Source organism: Nycticebus coucang, chromosome 6 (genome assembly GCF_027406575.1).
Source record: "Nycticebus coucang isolate mNycCou1 chromosome 6, mNycCou1.pri, whole genome shotgun sequence".
Lineage (NCBI taxonomy): Eukaryota > Metazoa > Chordata > Mammalia > Primates > Lorisidae > Nycticebus > Nycticebus coucang.
The window spans coordinates 77081277-77108042 of record NC_069785.1 but is presented as its reverse complement, the minus strand read 5'-3'; the positions used below and the strand labels follow the sequence as shown (position 1 = coordinate 77108042).

Genomic DNA, 26766 nt, shown 5'->3' with positions numbered 1-26766 from the left:
CCCCATTGCTCACTAAGGTCTGCCGGCCTTATTCTGGTTGCTCTCTGAGAACTTTAGTTCTCAACAGTTCTTGTTTTGTTCTCAAGAAATCTGGTGTTTCTGTATCTAGTCTGTGTGATGGGAGCTCAGGCCTCAATCCCAAATGAGAACCCATTGGGGTGTATTCTGCCTGATTGGTCTCAGTATAGGCATTACCTATAACTTAAAAGGAATGAAATTTTACTGTAACACAGCCTGATGGATACATCCTCTTGACTCTGGAGAAAAGTGGCCTGAAAAAAGTGGATCCCTGAATTATTATAATGATATTACATTATTTAAACAAGTCTGGTTAAAATACTTATATTTGTTCTTTTTCTTCGTAGAATTTATGAGTTTATAAGTGTCTGGCCATCTGTCACTGTCAGCCAGCCTGCAGAGACGGGGATAGGTCCACCAAACGTTACTTGTCAGAAGGCTAGTGATTCTGGACAACAGTGAGAGTAGCCTCTCCAAGACTGTTCTGTTCTTCTATTTCCAAAATCACAGTTTTTTATATAAAAGTTCAAAGCAAAGACCACATTAACCCTCATTTTAAATAATAATCAACATAACTCAGTGACCTATTATAACATTTTAATTCAAAATTTAAACCCCTAAATCAATCCATCTAAACTACTCAAGATAGACAACTTTAGGGTGAGAGCAAATTTACAAAACAGTAGGAATAGGAGACAGGAGGTAAAGGTCACTTAGGACCGAAACTGACCAGACCAGCTGCGTCATGTTGGCCTTAGCCTGACCGACTCCATCTTCTTCTCACCACATGTGCTTTCATTCCCCATTCCTATTAATACATTTTTTTTAATGAAATAGATTTTAAATGGAGATAATTACTACGATGTACTGCATTTGTCCAGGGATAGGTGTAAAGTTCCACTGGGAACAACACGCAGCAGAGTTAACAACAGACAAGGGGCGCACTGAACACAGCAACAAACACAGGTGTCTGAGAACAACAAACTTCCCATCCCGACCCTTCCAGACGTGCAGTCCACTGGGCAGGCTCGAGTTTGTTGGTTTCCTCAGGAGGATAAGGCTTGATGCAGGAGTGATGTAATCTAGACAACTTGACCACTGTGAGGGTCGCAGGCTGGACGTCCCGGGGCTAGTCCACTTTTCTCTGAGTTGTTCATCAGGTCTTTCCCTCCAAGTCCTGAGGATAACCTGCTCACCAACTGGAATGTATGCAGGTTTCACCAAGCAGGGCAAGGGGCCTCTTCTTAAGTAATTCAGAGTGTAGCCTAATGTAGCCCAGGAGGGGGTAGGGCATGCCATGACAGAGATTGAAGGTCATCTGCTAGAGGCTTTGAAAAGTCAGAAAGGTCATCTTGGTGGAAGGTCTAAAGCCTGTTGAGTAAGTCCCTTGGTCTGGGTAGGTCCATTACTTGGAATGCAGGACCTGGAAAATACCTGAAAAACTACTCCAGGGTAAAGAAGTAAACAGAGGCCCAATCTGGCGTCTTCAAGCCAGCACAGGTGAAGTTGGGTTGTGAAACCATTTAGAAGTCACCTGGGCTAGTGAGGTGAGTGATTTTTGTTGAGCCTTAAGGCTTTTGCAGGCTTTTCCCATCAGCCTTAGTGACAAATCAAATCTCCAAGCACACTTCTTTTGGTATATAGTCTAGATTGGGACAAGCATTTTAGTGTGCTTTTGTAATGTTATTTCTGGGGCAGCTATCTCAAAAAATGTCTAAGAGATGTACTTTGAGGTAAATATTTTAATTTGTTTTCTTTTCAGTGCCCACTGTGAAATTAAAAGATTTTACATTTTAAAATTCAATATGAGGCTGGGTGCAGTGGCTCACACCTATAATCCTAGCACTCTGGGAGCTGAGGCAGGTGGATTGCCTGAGCTTAGGAGTTCACCTGAGCTAGAGTGATACCTTGTCTCTAAAAATAGCTGGGTGTTGTGGTGGGTGTCTGTAGTCCCAACTACTAAGAGGCTGAGGTTAGAGGATTGCTTGAACCCAAGAGTTTGAGGTTGCTATGAGCTATGATACCACTGTACTCTACCAAGGCGACAAAGTGAAACTCTGTCTCAAAAAAGAAAAAAAAAAATTCAATATGTTGTCTCAGGACTAAGAAGCAGAAAGAAAAAACAAATTGGAGCAAATCTGACCACTGTATATAATTCTATACCCTTTGGCCAGTCTCTTAGTACTATAAACAGATCAGTTTGGTTAAACAGCTATATGTCATTTTATGTGCTGGCATTGCAGACAAAGTGGCATGTAATACAGGTGGGCCATAGCTTTTTATTTTTGAACCATATTTTTGTCTCTCTAATTTCACATTTTATTAAAGACAAATCATAGCAAGATCAATTTATTTGCCAAAATAAACTGTACTCTCAGTATATTGGGTCTGATTACCTGCCTAAAGGGCAATAAGAATAATTATTAGCCCTTTAGGCTTTTCTTTCTTTAATAATTGGCTTTGTTGATTATATTAGAAATTTTACTTTTCTGTTTCTGGTTAGATTAGCCAAAGGCTTATCAATTTTATTGATCTTTTAAAAAAAACCAAGTTTTTGTTTTGTTGATCTTCTAAATGATTCTTTTGTTTTCATTTTATTTAATTCTGCCCTAATTTTGGTTATAGGAGAAATAACAACAGACACCTCAGAAATAAAAAAAAAATCCTCAATGATTACTACAAAAAACTCTTTTCTCAGAAATATGAAAATCTGGTGGAAATGGACCAATACCTGGAAGCGCACCTCCTCCCTAGACTCAGCCAGAAAGAATTAGAAATGCTGAATAGACTTATATCAAGCACTGAAATAGCATCAACAATATGAAATATCCCCCCCCCACAAAAAAAGTCCGGGACCAGATGGCTTCACATCAGAATTCTACCAAACCTTCAGAGAGGAACTAGTACCTTATTACATAACCTTTTCCAAAACATAGAAAAAGAAGGAATACTTTCCAACACATTCTACGAAGCAAATATCACCCTGATTCCTAAACTAGGAAAAGACCTGACAAAAAAAGAAAACTATAGATCAATATCATTAATAATAATGCAAAAATATTCAATAAGATCCTAGCAAACAGAATTCAACAACACATCAAAAAAATTATACATCATGATCAAGTCGGTTTTATCCTAGGGTTACAAGGCTGGCTCAACATATGTAAATCCATAAATATAATACATCACATAAATAAAATAAAAAACAATGACCACATGATTCTCTCAATTGATGCAGAAAAAGCTTTTGATAATATCCAGCACCCATTCATGATCAGAACACTCAAGAAAATAGGCTTAGAAGGGTCATTTCTGAAACTGATAGAGGCCATATACAGCAGACCCACAGCCAGTATCATACTTAATGGAGTAAAATTGAAAACATTTCCACTCAGATCTGGAACTAGGCAAGGATGCCCATTGTCTCCACTGCTATTCAACATAGTAATTGAAGTTCTAGCCATCACAATCAGGCAAGAGAAGGGGATCAAGGATATTCAAATGGGATCAGAAGAGATCAAACTCTCACTCTTTGTGGATGATGTGATCCTATACCTGGAAAACCCCAGGGACTCAACTACAAAACTCTTAGAAGTTATCAAGGAATACAGCAGCATTTCAGGATACAAGATCAATACTTATAAATCAGTAGCTTTTGTATATTCCAACAATAGTTAAGTTGAAAATATAGTTAAGGACTCTATTCCTTTTACAGTAGTGCCAAAGAAGATGAATTATCTGGGAATTTACCTAACAAAGGACATGAAAGGTCTCTATAAAGAGAATTATGAAACTCTGAGAAAAGAAATAGCTGAAGATGTTAACAAGTGGAAAAACATACCATGCTCATGGATGGGAAGAATCAACGTTGTTAAAATGTCTATACTACCCAAAGCGATCTACAGATTTAATGCAATCCCTACACCATCATCATACTTTAAAGAGCTTGAAGAAATGGTGCTTCATTTTATGTGAAATCAGATAAAACCTCAAATAGTAAATACACTTCTGAGAAATAAAAACAGATCAGGGGATATCACATTACCAGACTTCAGGCTATACTATAAATCTATAGTGATCAAAACAGCCTGGTACTGTCACAGAAATAGAGAGGTAGATATATGGAACAGAATAGAGAACCAAGAGATGAACTCAACCACTTATAGTTATTTGATCTTTGACAAACCTATCAAAAACATTCACTGTGGGAAAGATTCCCTATTTAACAAATGATGCTGGGTGAACTGGCTGGTGACCTATAGAAGAATGAAACTGGACCTCTATCTTTCACCATTAACAAAGATTGATTCCCACTGGATAAAAGATCTAAACTTAAGACATGAAACTATAAAGATATTAGAAGAGATTTCAGGGAAAATCCTTGAAAAAATTGGCCTGGGAGAATTTTCTATGAGGAGGACCCCCATGGCAATAGAAGCAACACCAAAATTATGTTACTGGGATCTGATCAAACTAAAAAGCTTCTGCACAGCCAAGAGTACAGTAAATAAAACAAACAGACAGCCTTCAGAATGGGAAAAGATATTTGCAGGTTATACTTCTGACAAAGGTCTGATAACTAGAATCCACAGAGAGCTCAAACTGATTAATAAGAAAAAAACAAAACCCCATTTCTATATGGGTAAGAAACTTGAACAGAAACTTCTCTGAAAAAGACAGGTGCATGGCCTACAAACACATGAAAAAATGCTCATCAAGTTTAATCATAAGAGATAAGCAAATCAAAACAACTTGGAGATATCATTTAACTCCAGTGAGTTTAGTTCACATAACAAAAATCCCAAAACTATAGATGGTGTGGATGTGGAGAGAAGGGAACATTCTACACTGCTGGTGGGAATGTAAGCCAATATAGCCTATTTGGAAAGAAGTTTGGAGAATACCCAAAGAAGTAAAAGTAGACCTACCATTTGATCCTGCAATCCCCCTATTATGTATTTACCCAGATGATCAAAAATCATTTTACAACAAAGACATTTGCACCAGAATATTTATTGCAGCCCAATTCATAATTGTCAAGTCATGCAAGCAGCCCAAGTGCCCATCAACCCATGAATGGATTAACAAATTATGGTATATGTACACCATGGGATACTATGCAGCCATAAAAAAAGATGGAGACTTCAGATCTTTGATGTTTATCTGGATGGAGCTGGAACATAGTCTTCTTAGAAAAGTATCTCAAGAATGGAAAAAGAAAGTATCCAATGTATTCAATACTACTACGAAATCAGTAAATAATCACCTACACATTCATAGGAATGGTAAAACATAACTATAGTCCAGAGAGAAGGAGGGAAGAGGAAGGAGAGGGGAGTGGAGGGGGGAGGCAAGGAGGAGGGAGTATATTTGGGGGGACCTCACCTAATGTGCATAGTGCAATGATATATTTCTAAACCATTAAGAATAGCATATGAACATCTTACCACAAAAATACGTGAGGAAATGGTAATGTTAATCGGTTAGATGTAAGCATTACACATTGTATATCAAATCAGCACATTGTACCTCATAAATGCATTAATGTACACAATTATGATTTAATAAAGAATTAAAAAATAAAAAGGAAAAAAATTGGATTTGCTGGAACCTTTAATAAGGAATCTCAGGTTAGACCTGAAAGCTCCTCCAGTCAAGCCAAGGTTTCATCTGTGCCATTAGATAACTGTATGCATTGGGTAAATTCTGCTTTTCTTGAGGTCTCAAAGCAACTTGGAGTTCCTGGACTTGTCAGAAAGTGACATTCTTTACTCACCACAGACTAAGAAACATTACTGATGAGGTACCTGGCCAGTTTTTCCAACGGGCTTTCCATTTGCCTTATTAAGTCAACTTTAATTCCTTAACACAGTCAGGACACCTCTGAAAATGTGATTCCAGTCAAAGCCTTGGTGAAATAACCAGTGTCTTTCATTGTGTCCTATAAAAGAAAACAGGTTCTTATTGATTTTATTCAAATAACTGTATTGAAGGGGCACAGTCCCCTGCAACCTTGTAAAGTGAATCAGTCTCATTTGTGCTCCTTGAGGTACGAGGCTCTGAGAAGGAACATTTCTAGTACTTGGGCTAGATGTGAGTTTTGGGGGATATTCTCCCCCAGCTTGCAGAAGCAGCTTTGCTGAAAAATGCAGGCAGTCACACCTTAAAGGAAAGAGTGTGCCAGAGGGCCTTGCCAAGTTGGGAGACAGTGTGCCAGAGGGCCTTCTAGTTGGAGACAGATCATCTGCCTGGGGCAATGGACTGTTGCACTTAATCCCCTACCTCTATTTACACAATAACTTCCAGTTAGTCATATAGGGAAGTGGGCAAACAGAACAGACAACCCAGCCCTTTGTGGTTTATCTCCATTGTTGTTTATCTCCAAACAGGATATTCTTAGTTTAGAAAGGTGTGTGTTTACGTTGCTGTATTAACGCTGATAAGGAATCTTGATGACAGTTTTGTTACCTTTTGTATTCTTTATTCTTGGATTATTTTTATCTGATGAGTTTGGATATATAAGAAAGTGAATAAAGGCAGGTGATTGCTGATGGGCCTGAGCGAGCACCAGCCATCCCTTTTAAAATCATTCATTTCATCTGCAGTGCTGCCTCTGTGTCATCGACCAGTAGCCCAGTGGACAGCAATACTATATTGCCAGAAATTAAGAATATTTACAAATGTTTTTCAAATTCTGGAGAAATCAAAGAGGGAGGAAAATAAATGTTTCAGATTTTGTTTACAAATATATACATTTGCTGGGCATGGTGGCTCATGACTATAACGCTATCACTCTCAGAGGCCATGGTGGGCAGATTGCCTGAGCTCAGGAGTTTCAGACTAGTCAGAGTGTGACAACATCTCTAAAAAAAAGAAATTATATATATACATATATATCTATAGTATATAATATAAATTTTTTTAAAACAAATATATATAGCTAGGCATTGTGGCAGACACCTATAGTTCCAGCTACTAGGGAGGCCTAGGCAAAAAGGTTGTTTGAGCTTAAGAGTTTGAGGTTGCTGTGAACTATGATGACCTAGCACTCTACTAAGGGTAACAAAATGAGACTCTGTCTCAAAAACAGAAACAAAAACTAAAACAAAAAACCCCACTTACACTGCTGCAGGCTATAAATATCTCAAGAGATGAAAAAAGAGATTTTTTGACTTCTGGAAAACATAACATAGAAAGAATCAGCCAGGTTTTAAACAGAAAGTCCTAAACATCAGCTCACTCCCATGCAAATAATTTCTGTTCTTTTTGATGTTAGGTTAGCTATACTCAATGGACATGTTACCTTTTTAAAATTTTCTTCTTTTTTTATTGTTTGGGATTCATTGAGGGTACAAAGAATTAGGTTACACTGATTGCATTTGTTAGATAAGTCCCTCTTATAATTGTGTACCACCCCCAAGTGGTTTACCATGTACCGTGACCCCACCAGCCTGCTTGCCATGCAGCACAAAAATGGTATAAAAATCAGCCTGCTCCTTTCTTGAGGGCCACCTGCCCTTTAGGGCAGTGCCCCATGCGAGGGTGTAATAAATCACCATCTGATTTATACCTGAAGTAGGGTCCAAGTTTTTCTTATAGATAGCAATGGGTACAATGGCCTCAGCCTGCCAAATTGCTGGAACTGCAGGCACCTGCTACATGCCCAGTTATTTTTTTGTTGTGGTTGTCATTGTTGTTTTAGCTGGCCCTGGGCTGGGTTCAAATCCACCTACCTCAGTGTACGTGGCCAGTGCCCTACCCACTGAGCTATGGGCTCCACCTGGCTATACTTTATAAAATTTGGTTACCTGTTTCTCTTTAATTTAAAATTTACACTATAGGAGAGTTGGATTTTTTTTTACCTTTTCAGTGACTGGTCTGAAAGAAACAATCCCTATGTTGTCTGTATTAGGGTTTTAGCTAACTAGAGAAGAGTGAACTTTAAAAGGGTTAAGGGTTACCCCCATATAACCTCCTGAATTGCCTGTAGAATCTTTTGACTCATGATCCTATTTGAACAAATGTTTTAAGCCTTTGATATTTGATAAACCTTCCAAAATCAAAACTCTAAATTTGGTCTTTTTGAAATATTAAGACCACTGAATGTCTGAGGAAGACATATTAGGCTTATTCAAGGAAATATTGTCAAATGTGAAATGGTGGCTAATTTTTTGTGAATTATGTTCATATATACACATATGTCCTAATATAAAATATTGATATGTCTTAATGTAATTATCAGTAATAATTTTTCATTCATCTCAGAAAAAATATTTTTTTCTCAACTGGATAAATCCAAAGTTTGTCCTTCAAGGAAAGTAATGGAAAGGCTGGCATGTTCTCTCAAATACAAATTTCTTATAGCTTTAAAGATTATATACCATTGGACTGAAACCAAACTTCCAGGACTTCAATTAGAAAGCTATCGTGTCCACGAGTGTTGCTAACCTAACCTCAAAAAGACTCAATAAAAATTTATGTTTAAAAGCTGGCAAATATAAATTAATTACATGGCAGTAAGTTGATTTTTATGACTTTTTGTTTAAAACGTTGCTGATTCTTTCTGTGTCCTATTTTCCAGAAGTCAAGAAAATCCTTTTCAATCTCTTGAGCTATTTAATGTATACTTCTATAAATAACATTTGAAACATTTATTTTCCTCTCTGCTTGATTTCTCCAGAATTTGAAAACCATTCATAAGTATGCTTAATTTCTGACAATATAGTTATTTGCATAGAATCTGTTTTTCTTTTATAGGACACAATTAAAGACACTGGTTATTTTACCAAGGCTGTGTCTGGAATCACATTTTCAGAGGTGTTCAGGCATATTAAGGAATTAAGGTTGACTTAATAAGGCCAATGGAAAACCGGTTGGAAAAACTGGCCAGGTCATCAGCAATGTCTCTTGGTCTGTGGTGAGTAAAGAATGTCACTTTCTGACAGGTTCAGAAACTCCAAGTTGCTTTGAGACCTGGAGAAAAGAGGAATTTACCCAATGCATACGGGTTATCTAATGGCACAGATGAAACCTTTGCTTGACTTGAGAAGCTTTCACTTCTAACCTGAGATTCCTTATAAAAGATTCAAGCAAAGCCAATTTTTAAAGAAAGAAAAGGCTAGCTGGCTAATAATTATTCTTACTGCTCTTAAGCACGTAATCAGACCCAGTATACTGAGAGTACAGTTTATTTTGACAAAGAAATTGGTCCTGGTATGATTTGTCTTCAATAAAATGGGAAGTTAGAGAAAAATATGGTTCAAAAATAAAAAAGTATGGCCCACCTGTATTAGATGCCAGCTTTGTCTGCAAAGCCAGCACGTAAAATGACATGTAGCTGTTTAACCAAACTGATCTGTTCATAGGACTAAGAGACTAGCCAAGGTTATAGAATTATATATAGTGGTCAGCTTTGCTCCAATTTATTTTTTCTTTTTGCTTCTTAGTCCTGAGATTACATACTGAATTTTATTTAATTAATTTTTTTTTAGAGAGAGAGTCTCACTTTATCGCCCTCGGTAGAGTGCTGTGGTGTCACAGCTCACAGCAACCTCCAGCTCTTGAGCTTAAGCAATTCTCTTGCCTCAGCCTCCCAAGTAGCTGGGACTACAGGTGCCTGCCACAATGCCCGGCTCTTTTTTGTTGCAGTTTGGCCAGGGCCGGGTTTGAACCTGCCACCCTCAGTATATGGGGCCGGCACCCTACTCACTGAGCTGCAGTAACCACCCCCAACATATTGAATTTTAAAATGTAAAACCTTTTAATTTCAAAGTGGGCACTGAAAAGAAAACAAATTAAAAATACTTACCTCAAAGTACATCTCTCTGACATTTTTTGAGATAGCTGCCCCAGAAATAACATTACAAAAGCACACTAAAATGCTTGTCCCAATCTATAGACTACATGCCAAAAGAAGTGTGATTGGAGATTTGATTTGTCACTAAGGCTAATGGGAAAAGCCTGCAAAAGCCTTAAGGCTCAACAAAAATCACTCACCTCACTAGCCCAGGTGACTTCTAAATGGTTTCACAACCCAACTTCACCTGTGCTGGCTTGAAGATGCCAGATTGGGCCTCTGTTTACTTCTTTACCCTGGAGTAGTTTTTCAGGTATTTTCCAGGTCCTGCATTCCAAGTAATGGACCTACCCAGACCAAGGGACTTACTCAACAGGCTTTAGACCTTCCACCAAGATGACCTTTCTGACTTTTCAAGGCCTCTAGCAGATGACCTTCAATCTCTGTCATGGCATGCCCTACCCCCTCCTGGGCTACATTAGGCTACACTCTGAATCACTTAAGAAGAGGCCCCTTGCCCTGCTTGGTGAAACCTGCATACATTCCAGTTGGTGAGCAGGTTATCCTCAGGACTTGGAGGGAAAGACCTGATGAACAACTCAGAGAAAAGTGGACTAGCCCCGGGACGTCCAGCCTGCGACCCTCACAGTGGTCAAGTTGTCTAGATTACATCACTCCTGCATCAAGCCTTATCCTCCCGAGGAAACCAACAAACTCGAGCCTGCCCAGTGGACTGCACGTCTGGAAGAGTCGGGATGGGAAGTTTGTTGTTCTCAGACACCTGTGTTTGTTGCTGTGTTCAGTGCGCCCCTTGTCTGTTGTTAACTCTGCTGCGTGTTGTTCCCAGTGGAACTTTACACCTATCCCTGGACAAATGCAGTACATCGTAGTAATTATCTCCATTTAAAATCTATTTCATTAAAAAAATGTATTAATAGGAATGGGGAATGAAAGCACATGTGTTGAGAAGAAGATGGAGTCGGTCAGGCTAAGGCCAACATGACGCAGCTGGTCTGGTCAGTTTCGGTCCTAAGTGACCTTTACCTCCTGTCTCCTATTCCTACTGTTTTGTAAATTTGCTCTCACCCTAAAGTTGTCTATCTTGAGTAGTTTAGATGGATTGATTTAGGGGTTTAAATTTTGAATTAAAATGTTATAACAGGTGACTGAGTTATGTTGATTATTATTTAAAATGAGGGTTAATGTGGTCTTTGCTTTGAACTTTTATATATAAAACTGTGATTCTGGGGTGGCGCCTGTGGCTCAGTCAGTAAGGCGCCGGCCCCATATGCTGAGGGTTGCGGGTTCAAACCCGGCCCAGGCCAAACTGCAACAAAAAAATAGCCGGGCGTTGTGGCGGGCGCCTGTAGTCCCAGCTGCTCAGGAGGCTGAGGCAGGAGAATCGCGGAAACCCAGGAGTTGGAGGTTGTTGTGAGCTGTGTGATGCCTTGACACTCTACCGAGGGCGACAAAGTGAAACTGTTTCTCTACAAAACAAACAAACAAACTGTGATTCTGGAAATGGAAGACCAGAACAGTCTTGGAGAGGCTACTCAAGCTGTTGTCCAGATCTCTGCAGATTGGCTGACAGTGACAGGCAGCCAAACCCTCTTTGTCCGGTAACAGGATGATAAAATCACCTAACAATAAGTTTCTCAGAACATATCCCTGTTGTTCAGCAGCTGCTTATAAATAATGGGGCCACCTAAGATGTGTGCTGCCTGCAGGACGGCAAGGTGGCTCTGACCTCCTCCTTGGTTCCTACTACCGGCAATGGCAGGCTGTCAGCACTTTGTGACTACCGTCGGCCAGCACCCAGACCCCACTGAGGGAGCCAACTGGAGGCCTCCACACAAAGTCACAGAGAGCTGTCTCAGGGGTCTGCTAGGGCTGGTGCTGAGGACAGAGACTAAGAGGTCTCCCTTTGCTTTGGGATCCTCTGTGGCTGCAGAAATTCCAGACTAAGACTTCATACTCTGAGTCTGGGAGGGGCTGTGTGTGGGCTGGAGCCTGGAGGAGGAGGGAAGCCCTCAGGAGGAGAAAGGAGGCTGAACTTTGTCCAGCTTCTGGCTTAGCCTTGAGCTGGCAGTTATAAGCTTGCTCCTAGGGCTGAGGGCCAGTGTCAAGCCTTGCTGCTGAGGAGCAGGTACACGCCAGTCGTGAGCACAGCATGCTGGCCAACGGGCTTCCCCTACGCTCCATCCTTGTTAAAGGCTGCCAGCCCTTCCTGAGTGCCCCCTGTCAGCGCCCCGGGAATCCCAGCGTGCCCACTGGCAAGGGAGCTAGCATCTCCACCCGAAGTCCTCGCCCCTTCAGTGAGATCCCTTCTCCTGGTGACAATGGCTGGATAAACCTGTACCGTTTCTGGAGGGACAAGGGCATGCACACACTCCACTATCACCACGTCCGGAATTTCCAGAAATATGGTCCCATTTTCAGGTAAACCTGGCCAAGGGAGAGGGCTGATGGCATAGGGATGTGGAGGGGCCCAGGCAGCCCCGCCATGCTTCCCTGTTTCCAGATGGTCTGTTTTCTAGTTCCAGGCTCCTTTCCACCTTCTGATTTTATTTCTTCCAGGGCTAGGAATGGTGGCGGTAGAAGGGAAATTCTTCCCAGTTCCTAGGCCTGAGGTTTCAACCTTCCCCAGGTCCCATTCCCCTTGTAACTTTATGGCGGGAGGGGGTGGCAGGAGAATGAACCCTGCTAAGGCCTCCCTGCGTCCGCCATCCTCAGGACGCCTTGTAAGGTAAGTTTGTTAGCTCCACAGTCCGAAGAGGAGACTGAGGCTCAGAGAGGTCACCCAGCTAGATTCCTGTCCTGCTTAGAAAACCGATTTGACCATCTTTTTCTATATCCAGTCCCCAGGACCTGGAAAAAATCAGTTTGACCACCTTTTCCTATATTCCTGTATTTCCTGTATTCATTAACAGTGGCTTAATGCTAAGAGCCTATAAACCAGTAAACCAGTTCACTTACTTACTAGTTATTGACATTGAATGTTGTTGAAAAGAGATATTCTTAGATTAATGGTAAATAACAATGAGGAAGTGCAATAATGTGAAAATTGCTAGGGAATTTAAGGATGGGGTTAAATTAGTATGGGTTGGCTGGGTCCATAATGTTAACAGTTTTTGAGCAACCTTCAAGCCACATCTGGGTCCTTTACTTGGAGCCCAGTACAGAGGGATGGGAGGCGGTGTATATGGTGGTTTGGGGCTGCTAGGGGACACAGGAGGGACAATAGATTTTACTTTAAGTGAAAGGGTCTTTACAACTCAAAGAATTCTAATGGGCTGGTCATGAGGGAGGTACACAAGGGCCATGTTGGGTTAGGATGGAAGGGCCAGCTTGTTTGTGTTGGGATCTAAGCTGCTGCCCCCTTTATCTCTGCTTCCTCCCCTCTCCCTCACCACTTCCTAGTCCTCATTAGGAACTCCTTATTTTAAAGCTCCTTTTTATTTGTTTCTGAGTCCCTTTTATCTGAATCTTGCAAGATGCCCTTGAAGTTAGTGTTATCCTCATTTTACAGGTGGGAAAACTGAGGCCCAGTGAGCAGAAGGGTCTTATCAATGTCACACAGCTCAGGAGGGCACAGCCAGGGCCAGAGCTAAAATAGTCTAGTTCTATGCGTTGGTGTGCTGAGACTTCTAACCCTAAAAATGATACATTTCTTAATAGATGTGAGGAATTTAACAGAAAACTTTTGTGTGGTTTTCTTCTAATACAAAGGCTTGTTTCTGCTTTTTAAAAAAGCTATTTGGAAAATACAGAGAAGCATACATGAGAAATTTAAGTTGGTTACAATCTCAACTTAGATAATATTTAAGCACCATTATGAATACATTCTATATGCTCTATGGCATTCCAGGACAGTGTATCAGGGATTTCTTTCCTTTCTTCTCTAATATAATTTAAAAGGCAGCATAATAGTCCATAGTTTGGATAATTTTATCTAGTTTTTAGAGGTCTATTCTGATGCTGGGATGGGATAAATATCCCCATCCATCAGGCAGTGTTGCCGTGTCAGATCATTGCCTTGGGCTGGAGTCCCAGAAGTGGAATGGATAATAATAATAGTAGTTCAAGGACTTGGCTGAGCTGGGGTGGGGGTCTGGGGCTAGTGTAAGGACACATGGTGGCTGGAAAAAAACGGGATTTTCTGGGAGGCCACAGAACAAGTGAAGGCCTGAGACTTGGGAAGGTAGCTAGGCTTTTTGGCTCTGCAGTTAAGGCAGCACTGTCAGGCTTGGTGCCCACAGCTCAGTGGGTAAGGCACCGGCCACATACACCAGGGCTGGCGGGTTCGAACCCACCCTGGGCTTGCTAAACAACAATGGCAACTACTAAAAAAACAAACAAAAACAAAAACAAAAAACAGCTGGACGTTGTGGTGGGCACCTATAGCCCCAGCTACTTGGGAGGCTGAGGTAAGAGAATTGCTTAAGCCCAAGAGTTTGAGGTTGCTGTGAGCTGTGACGCCACAGCACTCTACTGAGGGAGACATAGTGAAACTCTGTCTCAAAAAAAAAAAAAAAAAACCAACACAAAAAACAAAAAAGGCAGTCGTGTCAGAGAGAGAACTTGAAGCATACTTGGCTTGTATCTGTATGTCTTAATGATATTTTCCCTTAAAATACATCTTGGATTAACTTTCTTAGGCAAAAGGCAGAAGCAAGCAAGAAGCAGAATTCTCTGTTTTGTTTTGTAGTAAATATATATATACATATATATATATATTTTTTTTTGCTTAGACAATAAAAACTACTATTTTACAGTTTTGGAAACTAGAAGTTAGAGATCAAGGTGTTGGCAGGGTTGGTTTCTCCTGAGGCCTTTCTCCCTGGTGTGTAGATGGCCGTCTTCTCCCCGTGGTATCACATGACCTTTCCTCTGTGCAGGACTGTGTCCTAATTGCCTCTAGGTACAGTTTTTTTTTTTTTTTTTTTTTTTAGAGACAGAGTTTCACTTTGTTGCCCTTGGTAGAGTGCCATGGAGTCACAGCTCATAGCAACCTCCAACTCCTGGGCTTAAGTGATTCTCTCGCCTCAGCCTCCCAGGTATCTGGGACTACAGGCGTCTGCCATAACGCCCGGCTATATATTTTTTGTTGTTGTTGTTGGCAGGGGCCGGGTTTGAACCCGCCACCCTCAGTATATGGGGCCGGCACCCTACCCACTGAGGCACAGGCACTGGCCACCTCTTCATACATTTTAATAGAGACGGTCTTCAGAGAGCTTTGTGTGCCCCGCCCCCCACCCTGCCCGTTTGTGTGCTCAGGGCTTGATGTTTTGTCACAGTTTTATTTTACAGAGAGGAAGTGTGCATTGTTGGCACCATCTGACTCCTGGGAGAAGGGTGGCCACTCCCCAGATTTCATTCCTAGAGCCTGCATGGGCTTTGGCTTCAGATATGGCCTCCCTAGCGTGTCCCAGTGAGTCACTCCAGTGGTATCATGGATATGTGCCTTGGTTCTGAGCTCTGTGGGTGAGTGCAAAGCTGGGGCTGCTGCAAGAGTAGACCCAGGAAGTGGTGATCATAAAGCCGTCACTTATAACATTCTTAATAAAGTTCACACCTATTTATTCATATCATCTGTCCTCGAGCAGCCTTGTGAGACAGGCGCTATACAGTGGAGCCTCCGTAGCTGACCATCTCCTGACACTGGCCACCTCTCCTTAAGTTGACCTAATTTTCACAGACCAACCGTGTACCACATGTACATATCATATCGGTACCGTAGGCCTAGGTCCTTATGTTGACCAGTTTGTTACAGTCCCTTGGTGGTCAAGTTACAGAGGTTCTACTGTATTTGTCTCCATTTTATAGAAGAGGAAGTAGAGACTCAGAGTGATTAAGGGCCTTGCCTCACATCACACTGTCAGTAAATCATGGAACCTTGAGGCAGTTGTGACCATGGCCCTTTTCAGATTCTTCCATCAGCCTCTTTCCCTCACCACTCCAGGGAGAAGCTCGGCCCCATTGAATCAGTTTTTATCATCGACCCGGAGGATGTGGCTCTTCTGTTTAAGTCTGAGGGTCCCAGACCAGAGCGGTATCTCATCCCCCCCTGGGTCGCCTATCATGAGTATTACCAGAGACCAGTGGGAGTCCTGCTTAAGTGAGTCTTGGGCCATCTACCAGGGACTGGGGGGAGGTGATGGGGATCTGTGGAGAGGGGAGGGGCTGGGGCCAGGCTTGTCCTGCATGTCCTGGCAGTCCACTAGGCAAATCCCTGCTATACTCTTGCCTCCTTAAAATGATGGTGATGATGAACTACCCTGCCACCTCTGGGGAAATGATCAGGCTGAAGAGCTTAATGAATAATTGAAGACCTTTCAAGAGTTCTTGTTTACTGGTTCACGATTGAGCCCCACCTTACTGGGTACCCACTGTGGCTAGTCCTTGCACAGGGGCTGGAGAGACAGTGACCCTCCCAGGAGTCCCACACAGCTGAAGGGGCAGTGGGAAACAGGGACAAATCAGTGTATTTAAGTGTAGTGGATTCTAGTTTCAAAAATATGAAATGTGATCATGCTAAGTGGTATTGAGGCTATGGGGCAACTGCAGGACCCAGTGCCCGTGGGAGTGTAAACTCTACCACTACTTTGGAAATGGTTGGATATTATCTCAATTGGTTGGATATTATCTTCAATTACCTGAAATTGAATATTCACGTACCTGTGACACAGCAATTTTGATTTCTAGGACATATTTCAAAGACTGTTCCCCTTGAGGGACATGCACTAACAGGGGTCCTCAAACTATGGCCCACGGGCCACATGAGGCGGTGTGATTGTATTTGTTCCTGTTTTGTTTTTTTACTTCAAAATAAAATATGTGCAGTGTACATAAGAATTTGTTCATAGTTTTTTTTTTTTTTTTAACTATAATCCAGCCTCCAACCGTCTGAGGGATAGTGAACTGGCCCCCTATTTAAAAAGTTTGAGGACCCCTGCTGTGGTAGTGCTGTTCATAATAGCAAAAATCAGGAGACCACTAAATGCCCAAAAGGAATGCAAATGAATGAATAGTGGTCCACACCAACTACCATATAGATGATTCTTAGACAAAGTTGACTGAATAAAGGCCGCAAAACAAGTGAAGGCCTGAGACTTGGGAAGGTAGCTAGGCTTTCTGGCTCCATAGTTAAGGTAGCACTGTTCCCCAAAGCATGACAGCCTTTTTAAACTTGATCTTAGCCAAAAGGCCAAGCAGCAATGTGACAGCCTTTTTAAAAAAGTTGAAAACAAGTACATCTTTTTAGAAAATCTCTCTTAGAAATAAATGCAGTTCATAGAAAAATATATGAGAGGTTTAGGGATAAAATCTGGGCCAGGATCCACAAGGAGTGGAGGCCAGCCGGGGACGAAGGACAGGCTTAAATAATTAAACAATTAAAGGAGCAGAATGGAGTCTGACCAGAAGTTAGCCCCTCTAACACAGTTTCAAGGGATTTTTATTAGTGTAGTTGAAATGTGGGAGGGGGTCATGAGAGGTGAGGGAAGTCATCTTTCCTGCAGAGTGAACGGAGCTACATTTGAGACTGATTTTAGAATTACTGCCTTCTGCAAAAGGTGCTAATCTTAAACCAGGACAGTGTCTCTAGTGCCAGCCAGGATGAGGGTAGGAGATTCTGATGTTTCCCAGGAACACTGACCTTGAAGCATTTCAGGAGGGTGGGAAGGGAATTTCTGTACCCATGCCATTTGGTCTCTGATCTGCTTTCTGTCACCAGCTGTCCTCGCAGGATGGCTATACCCTTGTCAGGGTCGTGAGGATTTACAGGAATGTGGGAAGAGGGTTGCCATAATCATAAAATGTGGTTTCTGGCCTGCTTTCTTTTGCTACCTGTCTCCCAAACAGCTGTACATTTGTCAGAGTTCTGAGGATTTCTTCCCCACATTATACACAAAAGAGAGCAAAGGATTCAGGTCGGCAGTCCCCTTAGAGAGGGACTAAGGGTATGGAAGGACTAAGTAGGCAAATGTAAGTCCTTAGTTTTCATGGAAGGTGAAAAGTTTATAACAACAACAACAAAACAAAAAACACTCCCCAAATGACAAAGAGAGCTTCACATGGATCAATTTTCAAGTGTGCTGTGAACGGAAATTTATGATTAACCCAGTGCTGGGCACCTGAAGTTTCCCACCGATTGAATAATGGGACTCATTGGGGGAGGAGAGCTCAGTCAATTCCATCTCTGCAAGAGTCAGAAAAGGTGATCCATATGAGCCCTTCAGTGGCAAAGGTAAGCTTCAGCCAGGAGGAAGGGGAAGTGGCGCGGAAGATGTGCTTTCAGCCAAGGCAAAGACCGGAGATCTCGAAAGTTACTCCGAGGGTACAAGATTGTGAGTTTCTGGTTTGCAGCAGGAACAGCAGAGGGAGGTTGGGGTCTTTTCCTCCTTCACCCTCTTTCTTCCTTTCTCCTCTCCAAGGCCAGGCAGAGCAGGGAGGAGGTGAAGGCAGGGGCCCTGACAGGAGCGCTGGGTGCTCTGAGCTGTGGCTCAACCCCTGGGAGAGCCAAGTCAGCCCCCAGGCCTGGGGTCTGTGACCATGAGGGCCTGAGGGCCCATGTTTTCTCAGGAAGTCAGAAGCCTGGAAGAGAGACCGGGTGGCCCTGAACCAGGAGGTGATGGCTCCAGAGACCATCAAAAACTTTCTGCCTCTGATGGATACAGTGTCTCAGGATTTCGTCCGTGTCCTGAACAGGCGCATCAAGCAGCAGGGCTTTGAGAAGTTCTCAGGGGACATCAGTGATGACCTGTTCCGCTTTGCGTTTGAGAGTAAGGGGCTTGTATCTGGCTGGCAGTTGGTCTGGGGGTGGGAGAACCCAGCGTTCACTCTCTTACCTTGAGACCGAGCACAGTCCCTGCAGAAGCATTGAGACTGGCTTCTGGGATGAGTGGTTGATCACATCCTCCACAGTCAGCTGCCTGGAGGGAGCTGTACATTCTTCTCATCTGGCGCTCCTGCAGGGGGAGGAGGGTCCTCAAAGTATAAGTCCCTACTGCCACTCTCCTTCAAAACCCAGAGGTTGGCTTAGCACTTCATTCTGCAAGACTTCTTCCCTGGGGACGTAGACCTTCAAAGTCTGGTAGGGAAGAGGAGGGCTGGGTGGTTAATCTGAGTTAGGCCTTGAAGAATAGGCAGGAGTTTTCTAGGTGAGGGAAAGAAGGCAGATAGTACAGACAGAGGGAATGACATGTGCAAAGGCCCTGAGCCTGTGGTCGCTGCAAGAGATGTAGGGTGGCTAGAGCTGGACATGAAACCAGCACTAATTTCCTTACCTGGTAGGTGAGAAACACAAGGTTGTTGGGACTTCTTAGGGCCAGCCAAACTGGGTCTTGGATGGCCAATTATCCTGGGACTTAAGTCCTTCAATCTCCCATCTGACCTGTTTTCAGGAAGTATTTAACCAATTTAGTCATTATAAGTGAGAAATCTCTCTCAGTGGAAGGGTGGGCAGAATAGTTTCATCCCAATCTGGGCCTCTCCTGGCTCTGCTGGAGACCCTGCTTCCCATCTAGGGACCCCTTCCTGGATGCCCCTCTGAAGTACCTAAGAGGTTGCCAGAAGTCAGATTTCCTCAGACCTGCATTCTGAGCCCTTGGGACTCAGGCCTCAGTTTCTTTCCTGAAGGAGGATGAGGGTGGGGGTGAGGGGTCCTGTGTGGTGTGGGGTCAGGTGGGAAGGCGAGGAGTCCCTGGGAGCTGAGACTCTCGGACACCCGGATCAGAAGGGGCTCCTCAGCCTCTGCTTCCCCCTGCAGACATCACCAATGTCATGTTTGGGGAGCGCCTGGGGATGCTGGAGGAGATTGTGGACCCCGAGGCCCAGCGGTTCATTGACGCTGTGTACAAGATGTTCCACACCAGCGTCCCCATGCTCAACATCCCCCCAGAACTGTTCCGTCTGTTTAGGACCAAGACCTGGAGGGACCACACGGATGCATGGGATGTGATTTTTAGTAAAGGTGAGGGCTCCCCTGGCTGTGTCCTGGGCAGTCAAGCATGAGGGCTGGGAGAGGCCTGTCTGCTCAGGCTGGGCCTCTTTGGCCCAAGCTATAGCAATGGGCACTGACTTGCTGAGCAGGAAAGCCACCCTCTGGTGGTCAGGGATGGGTGTCAGGAGGGCCTTAGTGTCAGCAAGTCCTGGCAATGGTGGGCTGAAGGCTGACTACTGGGGATGATTAGAATTTTTTGAAGAAAGAAGAGCAGAGATGTCCATGATAATTCTTTAAAGCAGCAGTCCCCAGCATTTTTGGCACCAAGGACAGGTCTCCTGGAAGACAATTTTTCCATGGACTGGGGGTGGAGGGCATTAGATCCTCATAAGGAGTGTGCATCCGTCCCATGCACAATTTATAGTAGGGTTCTCACTCCTACGTGACTCTATACTCATCTGACAGGAGGTGGTGAATGCAGGTGATGGGAGCCACTGTAAATACAGAGGAAGCTTCACTTGCTCATCTGCCACTCACCTCCTGCTGTGTGGCCCAGTTCTTAACAGGCCACGGACTGGTACTGGTCCAATGCCCAGGGATTGAGGACCAGAGCTTTAAGGGAGCTCATGATGCCCAGAGGGTGGAGAGCCAGTGTCTGAATCAGGGCTGTGCTGGGTGATGGGGATGGGGTGAGCTGGGGGCTAGGACTTGGGTGGGAAGATGGGTTGGAGAAGGATGGGTGGGGTATGGTGGAGGCCCCTTATGCCCATGTGATCTTGGGCAAGAGATTGCCTCTCTGTAAAAGGGAGATATTGTTACATACCCCAGGAATTCATTGAAAACCTGGATAGGAAAGTCCCCCATCTACAGGGGACTTCATTCTTTTTCTTTTCTCCTATACCACAGCTGACAAGTACACCCAGAACTTCTACTGGGACGTGAGAAAAAAAAGAGACCTCAGCAACAGTTACCCTGGCATCCTCTACCGACTCCTGGGAAACAGCACGCTGCCCTTTGAGGACATCAAGGCCAACATTACTGAGATGCTGGCAGGAGGTGTGGACACGGTGAGGTGGCCACATCTTGTGCCCTCCTGTGTCTGTATGCCCCTTCCCTACCTGGCTGCCTTGTTATTTTACCTTAATTATGTCTTTAAATGTTCTGTCTCCTACTATCTCTCAGAGGTACTAGGGGTTAGGACTGTGAATGTTGTGGGGGTGGACACGATTCAGTAACGGGGAGGCAGTGGTGTGAATCACCACGCCGTTGTGGAGCTGCCATGATGGGCATACACCAGCCAAGTCAGGGAGGAAGCCCTGTGGAGGGTTAAACTTCAACTTGTGTCTTGAAGTTAGTTGCCAGGAGGCGAGAAGGAGTAGCATTTCAGGATGAGAAGGCGCACATGTCAAGGCCCCTGGTTTAGCACCTTCCTTTCCCAGCTATTATCCCTACATCACACTCTGATGGAGAAGTTTCCATCACTGTGGGAGGCTGCACATGGAGATTTTGAGCATATTTTATACATAGTTCATTGTCAGGTATGTCAAAGAGAGAGCCAAAAGTCCCTCACCAAAGAAGCTATTATCGTGTGGTCATATTTATTATGCACAGACTTTGGCAGGCAGAGTCCTAAGCTTTTCACATTTATTATCTCATTTAATACTCACAAACAACACCATGGAATATGTTGCTATTATCTCCCTCTTAAGATGGGGGAACTAGGGCACAGAGAGGTTAAGTAACTTGTTTGAGGTCACAGAGCTAGTAACTTAGTTAACTACCTTATTAAACAAGTACCTTCCAGCTGCCTCCTCTGTGGCAGGCCTGGAGGTACCAAGACAATCGCACACGTTTGGTTGGAGTCTTGGAGAAGGAGCATACACTCGCTTCCTGGGTGGGGAAGGGCATTCCGGGAAGAGGAACTTCTGGGGCAGACTTTGGGTTCCAGAGCTGTGTGTGGCTCCACACAGTGAGGACAGATGGGCAGTTGGGGAGAGGTGGGATGGGAGGTGGATGAACAACAGGTGGGTGTCAAGGGGCTCTGTGGGATAGGCCTGAGCCTCCACTCTTCATCTGGAGGCTCTGGAAGCCAGGAAGATTTTAAGCTGGGAAGGGCCTGAGTGACGTTTTTTCACTGCTGTTTCTGCTGGGAGGCGGGAGGAGTGTGTCTAAGCCTCTTGGACAAAATATGGCCCTTGGTAAGACATGGTGCCAACAACTCATATCCTAGCCGCAGGAGGGAGGGCTGCTCCAGGCTGGAGTCTCACATGGGCTTAGTTTGTTATCACTGAGGAATCTGGGCCCTCTAGGAAAGGGCTAATGGTCACAATCTCTGATTGAAACACTGATACAAAACAGATCTGGCTGGTCTGGCTTTCTTGTCTCTGAATCTTTAAGCTATATTGCTAAACAAATGCTAATGTTTGGGGAGAGTCTATTGTTTAAAAAGTATGTCAAAAGTAATGGCAGTCATTCCAGAGTGCAATCAGTACAGAAGGAAAAGGTTTGGCCTCTAAAGGCCTCTGGAATTCTTTGAAGAAGGCATTGGCTGGGGAGATGGGCAAGTTTTGACAACACAAGAGATGGAGGCAGGGACACTTGCTTCTCCAGACATTCTTGCCTGGGTGGCAAGGAAATCTTGAACACTTGCCTTTTGGATTGTGCTTCACTTTTGCATGGTGGTCCTGGAGGTTGGGATGAAGGTTGTGGGGAGAGAGGTTCTTGGAAATGAAAATTTAGTGTGTATCACGGACCTCAAGGTGCCCCAGAGTGACAGCCCCTTCTGGTCTTCTGCACCCTCACACTCCCTACCAGACATCGATAACCCTGCAGTGGCACTTGTACGAGATGGGACGCAACCTCAAGGTGCAGAATATGCTGCGGGCCGAGGTCCTGGCTGCCCGGCGCCAGGCACAGGGAGACCTGGTCCAGATGCTGCAGTTGGTCCCACTCCTCAAAGCCAGCATAAAAGAGACACTGAGGCAAGCCCACATGCACCCCTATCCCCCCAACTCCAACCATGGGGCAGGGCCAGGCTGGTGCATGGGGAAAGGATTGGCGTAAGGGTGGGCTGGTGGAGGAGATTGGAAGCAGGAAGTGAGAAGCCTGGAGGAGACCGCTGGGAATAGGGAGGAGGAAATAAGAGTCCCCTGGGCTGCTGAATCTGGGGCTGACGCTGGTGTGGAATTGGGGGACGAAGGGGCTGTGTCCAGACTTCAGGGCCATCAGCTTCTAAGTGCCCTTCTCCTGCAGACTCCACCCCATCTCGGTGACCCTTCAGAGGTATATTGCAAACGACTTGGTTCTTCAAGATTACATGATTCCCGCCAAGGTATGTACAGCAAGGGGGCTGCAGGAGGTGCCAGTCAGAAAGAGCGAGCTGGGGGCAGCCTGCAGTTACAGATTGAAAGTGGTGCAGGGGTCATGGTAGAGCTCACATCAGCAGTAGTCCAAGTTTGAATGAAGGGCAGAGGGGGTGGGCATGGTGGGTGTGACTTTTGGAATGGTGCTGGAGCCCAGGGTTAGCAGGTAGGTCTGCCTGAGTCTCAGGGGGCCCCTAAGGTCGAGGGAAGGGCAGAACAGTCCTTTGGGTCATTCCGGCCTGTGTCTTCAGCCATCTATCCCCGTTCAGTGGATAAGGCTCAGGGAGGACAAAATGTCCTGTCTTGGATAACTGGGTGGCCACACTGGGGAATGGGTTAGGGGTCTAGGGAATCTGGGTGTTGTGCTCGGGGCTGTGGGCTGGTGGGGCCTACTCAGACCTCTGATTACTTTGCCCCAGACCTTGGTGCAGGTGTCTAACTACGCCTTGGGCCGAGAACCCAAATTCTTCCACAACCCAGAGAACTTTGACCCAACCCGTTGGCTGAGCAAAGATAAGAACATCACCCACTTCCGGAACCTGGGCTTTGGGTGGGGTGTGCGGCAGTGTCTGGGCAGGCGGATCGCCGAGGTTGAGATGACCACCTTCCTTATCCATGTGAGTCAAACTCAGGGGCGTCTGGGCACCCCGGGCTGGCCCTGGCCCTAAGGAAGGCACCATCCCTCCTCTTCTTATCTCTGTCCAGGATCCAGGGAGTGCAGGACTGGGGCACATCTGCCCATGATGACTTGCCCTGGTTCTTTCCCACAACTCCTTGCTGCCCTGTGTGGGGCTCAACCACTCATACCCACTGATGTCCCCTGAAAATCCATTCCCTACCATGGTGATGGGTCAGGCTAGTGGGGGTTGTAGACTACTTAAGGTTACTGCCTAAATCTAAGAGAACAAAGCACTAATGGTGCATTTTCAGGCACTGAGCAGGGTTAATGAGGAGCCAGTGTTAAGCCCCTAGGAGCTCCTCAAATCACATCCAATGGGCGCAGCCTACAGGTGAAGGAGCCTGGCCCAGGAAGACAGATTCTCCTCTGCCCTGGCCTGCCCCAAGCCCACCACCTTTCTTTCTCAGATGCTGGAGAACTTTAGAATTGAAGTCCAAAATCTCAGTGATGTGGGCACCACGTTCAACCTCATCCTGATGCCTGATAACCCCATCATCTTCACCTTCCGGCCCTTCACCCAGGACCCAAGCCAGGCGTGATCAGAGAGGATGGCCAGAGTCATGTGGGAGGAAGGCTGGGGGGAGGGCCCCATGGGGTTCCTGCATCTTCAGTCCTCTGTCCCCAGCCCTGCACCATCTGCCCAGCCACTGAACAGGTGCATTGGGTTCTCAGTGGTCACCTGCCCCAGCCCAGCTGACCTGCTCCTCTTCACCCACCCCATGAAGGCAATAAATGGCTGAGCAATGTAATGTTTTCACTTCCATCAGACTCCTAAGGGGTTGGTTCCTCAGTCCCATGGGGATGCTCCCTGACTCTTGGTCAACCATGGGATCTGAGGCATGCTTGGGGATCCAAGGAAGCCATACTTGAGGGCATCTCTGCTATGACCCACCTACCCACAGTAGCTCAGGAGCCAGCAGGATCAGCCTTGGGGCTCCCTGGGGCAGGGGGTGAGGTGAGGGGGGTATTACTGCCATGATGCTAGGAGTTGTGGAAGCATCCATCAAAGGGATGAAGGAAATTGTGGGTTCTGCAAAGAGGCCTGGGTGGCCTGAGAGGGGTGGGCCAGTCCTGCCTTCCTGGGTGGGCCCACCTGGCAAGGGATGAGGCTCACTGAGGGCTCTGCTTGGCTGAACTCTGGGTGGGAGTTGCCTGTGGAGTCATGAGGACTTCCTGCCAAGGTCCAGACAGAGTTTTGGGGATGTCTAGGGCTGAGGACTATGGGAGAGGTGACACCATGTCACCTAGGAGCTGGTGGGAAGTAACTGACCCTGGGGACGAGAGGCCAGCATGCTTCCTTTACTCCCCCTGACTTTCCTCTGGTCTTGTCCCAGGCCTCATCTTCTTGCTCCAGGGGAACGTGCCCCTTGTCCAGGTCCTGGGCAGTAGGCAGGGACAGCATTATTTGGACTGTGAAACACTGGTCTCAATTTCAGCTCCCTTAACTCCCTGTGAGTTCCACATTTCCTGACTCTTCCTGACCCTTGGCTAGCTAAGTCTAAGTTTTGCAGGCAGACAGGGGAGCTAGCCCAGCTTGGATAGTGGGCTGGCGGGCTTGGCATCTCCTACAGGTCCACAGGTTCTGGCTCCAAGTAAGGAGCCTTCTTCCCCCACCACATAACCTTCCTTCCCTGTTGTCTTTCTCCTTCCTGTTTCCTTTGTCTCCTCTGGGTTTGAGTCACCTTAACTCACAAATATTAGATCCTTACTATAAAAGAGGTCAAATTCTGCATGGGACAGATGGGGAAAGTAAAGTCCAGAGAGATTGCTTGGGCCACCTGAGGTCATACAAGCACACTTGCAGCTACAATCCAGGCCTCCTGACTCTCGGTGGGAATATCCTTTCCCTGGTCCAAGCTGCTCTCCTGTCCCTGGCTACGTTTGGACGTAGCAATTGCCAACTCAGCCCATCATGGTTAACAGAACATCTCACCCTGATTTGTAATTATTGCCACTAGAAGGTGCCAAGTCTTTTCCTTCTCAAGAGACAGATAAATCAAATTTGAAAGAAGGGACTTCAGGCTAGGTGTGGTGGTGGCTCCTGTCTGTAATCCCAGCACTTTGGGAGGTTGAGGCAGGAGGATTGGTTGAGCCCAGGAGTTTGAGGCTGCAGTGAGTATGATCATGCCCCTGCACTCCAGCCTGAACAGTAGAGTGAGACCCTATTTTTAGTAACAGAGGGACTTCAGACATAATAGATGTTTTGGGGGAAATGGAAAGTCCTAGCCTCCCTCTTATCTCCCAACAGAAATGGCCTCTGGTGGTGGCCTCTTTCTTTCTGGAGGTCTAGAAGCTGCTTGTTTCCCTGGCCCCTGCTTGGGAAGCAGTCTTCTCTTCACTCTCCTGAGTCTATTGTGGCCTCTGGCTCTCCAAAGATGCTAACTCCTGGCACAGGCAGGGCTGTGTGGCTGTGCACGTCAAGTGGGGTCTGGGAGGAGGAAGCTGGCCCAGAAAAGAGGCACATACTCATGGAGCTACAGCATTTAATAAAGTCATTTTTAGTTGGTGAGGATGAGACTGTCCAGCACATGGAGAAGGAGGCCTGCCGTAGCGCTCAGGCCTGCTGAGACTTAGAAGTTACCTGGGAGCTCACAGGCTTGTTTAGCTTAGTGTCTGAGCTGGACAGCAAGGGCTCCAGCTTCGAGGGCCGCTTGAGGTCCTTGGAATGGGTGGGGGCATTCTGTGGTATGCAAAGCAAGGTGTGTGAGTATGGTTCCCATTCTTGGGGGGTGACCTCTTCAAGGGCGCATGCCTGGCAAGCCATGCCTCAGAGGATCCAGAACCCAGTGGGCCATGACTTCTCAAAGATTTCTAAACACATTTTATCACAGCAGACCACACTTAATTTCTCCAAGAGTCCCCAGGGCTCCATGAGTTTGCAAAGGTAGCCCTATGTCCCCTGTCGGTTCCCTCATTCTTCTAAGCCTCTCCCAGGAGCTGCTGAGCCTGTGGCCATGAGCAAAGTGCT

General features: G+C 45.4%; 1 protein-coding gene across 1 annotated transcript; it reads left to right on the top strand.

The window, feature by feature from the left end:
• Positions 1-11951: 11951 nt before the first annotated feature.
• LOC128587955 (cholesterol side-chain cleavage enzyme, mitochondrial) lies at positions 11952-24526 on the top strand. Its single transcript, XM_053594487.1, has 9 exons — positions 11952-12253; positions 15777-15932; positions 18398-18597; positions 19584-19787; positions 20664-20824; positions 22572-22738; positions 23010-23088; positions 23539-23736; positions 24206-24526. Exons 1-9 carry the CDS (start codon positions 11985-11987, stop codon positions 24335-24337), a joined length of 1566 nt encoding a protein of 521 aa, XP_053450462.1. The 5' UTR covers positions 11952-11984; the 3' UTR covers positions 24338-24526.
• Positions 24527-26766: the final 2240 nt, after the last annotated feature.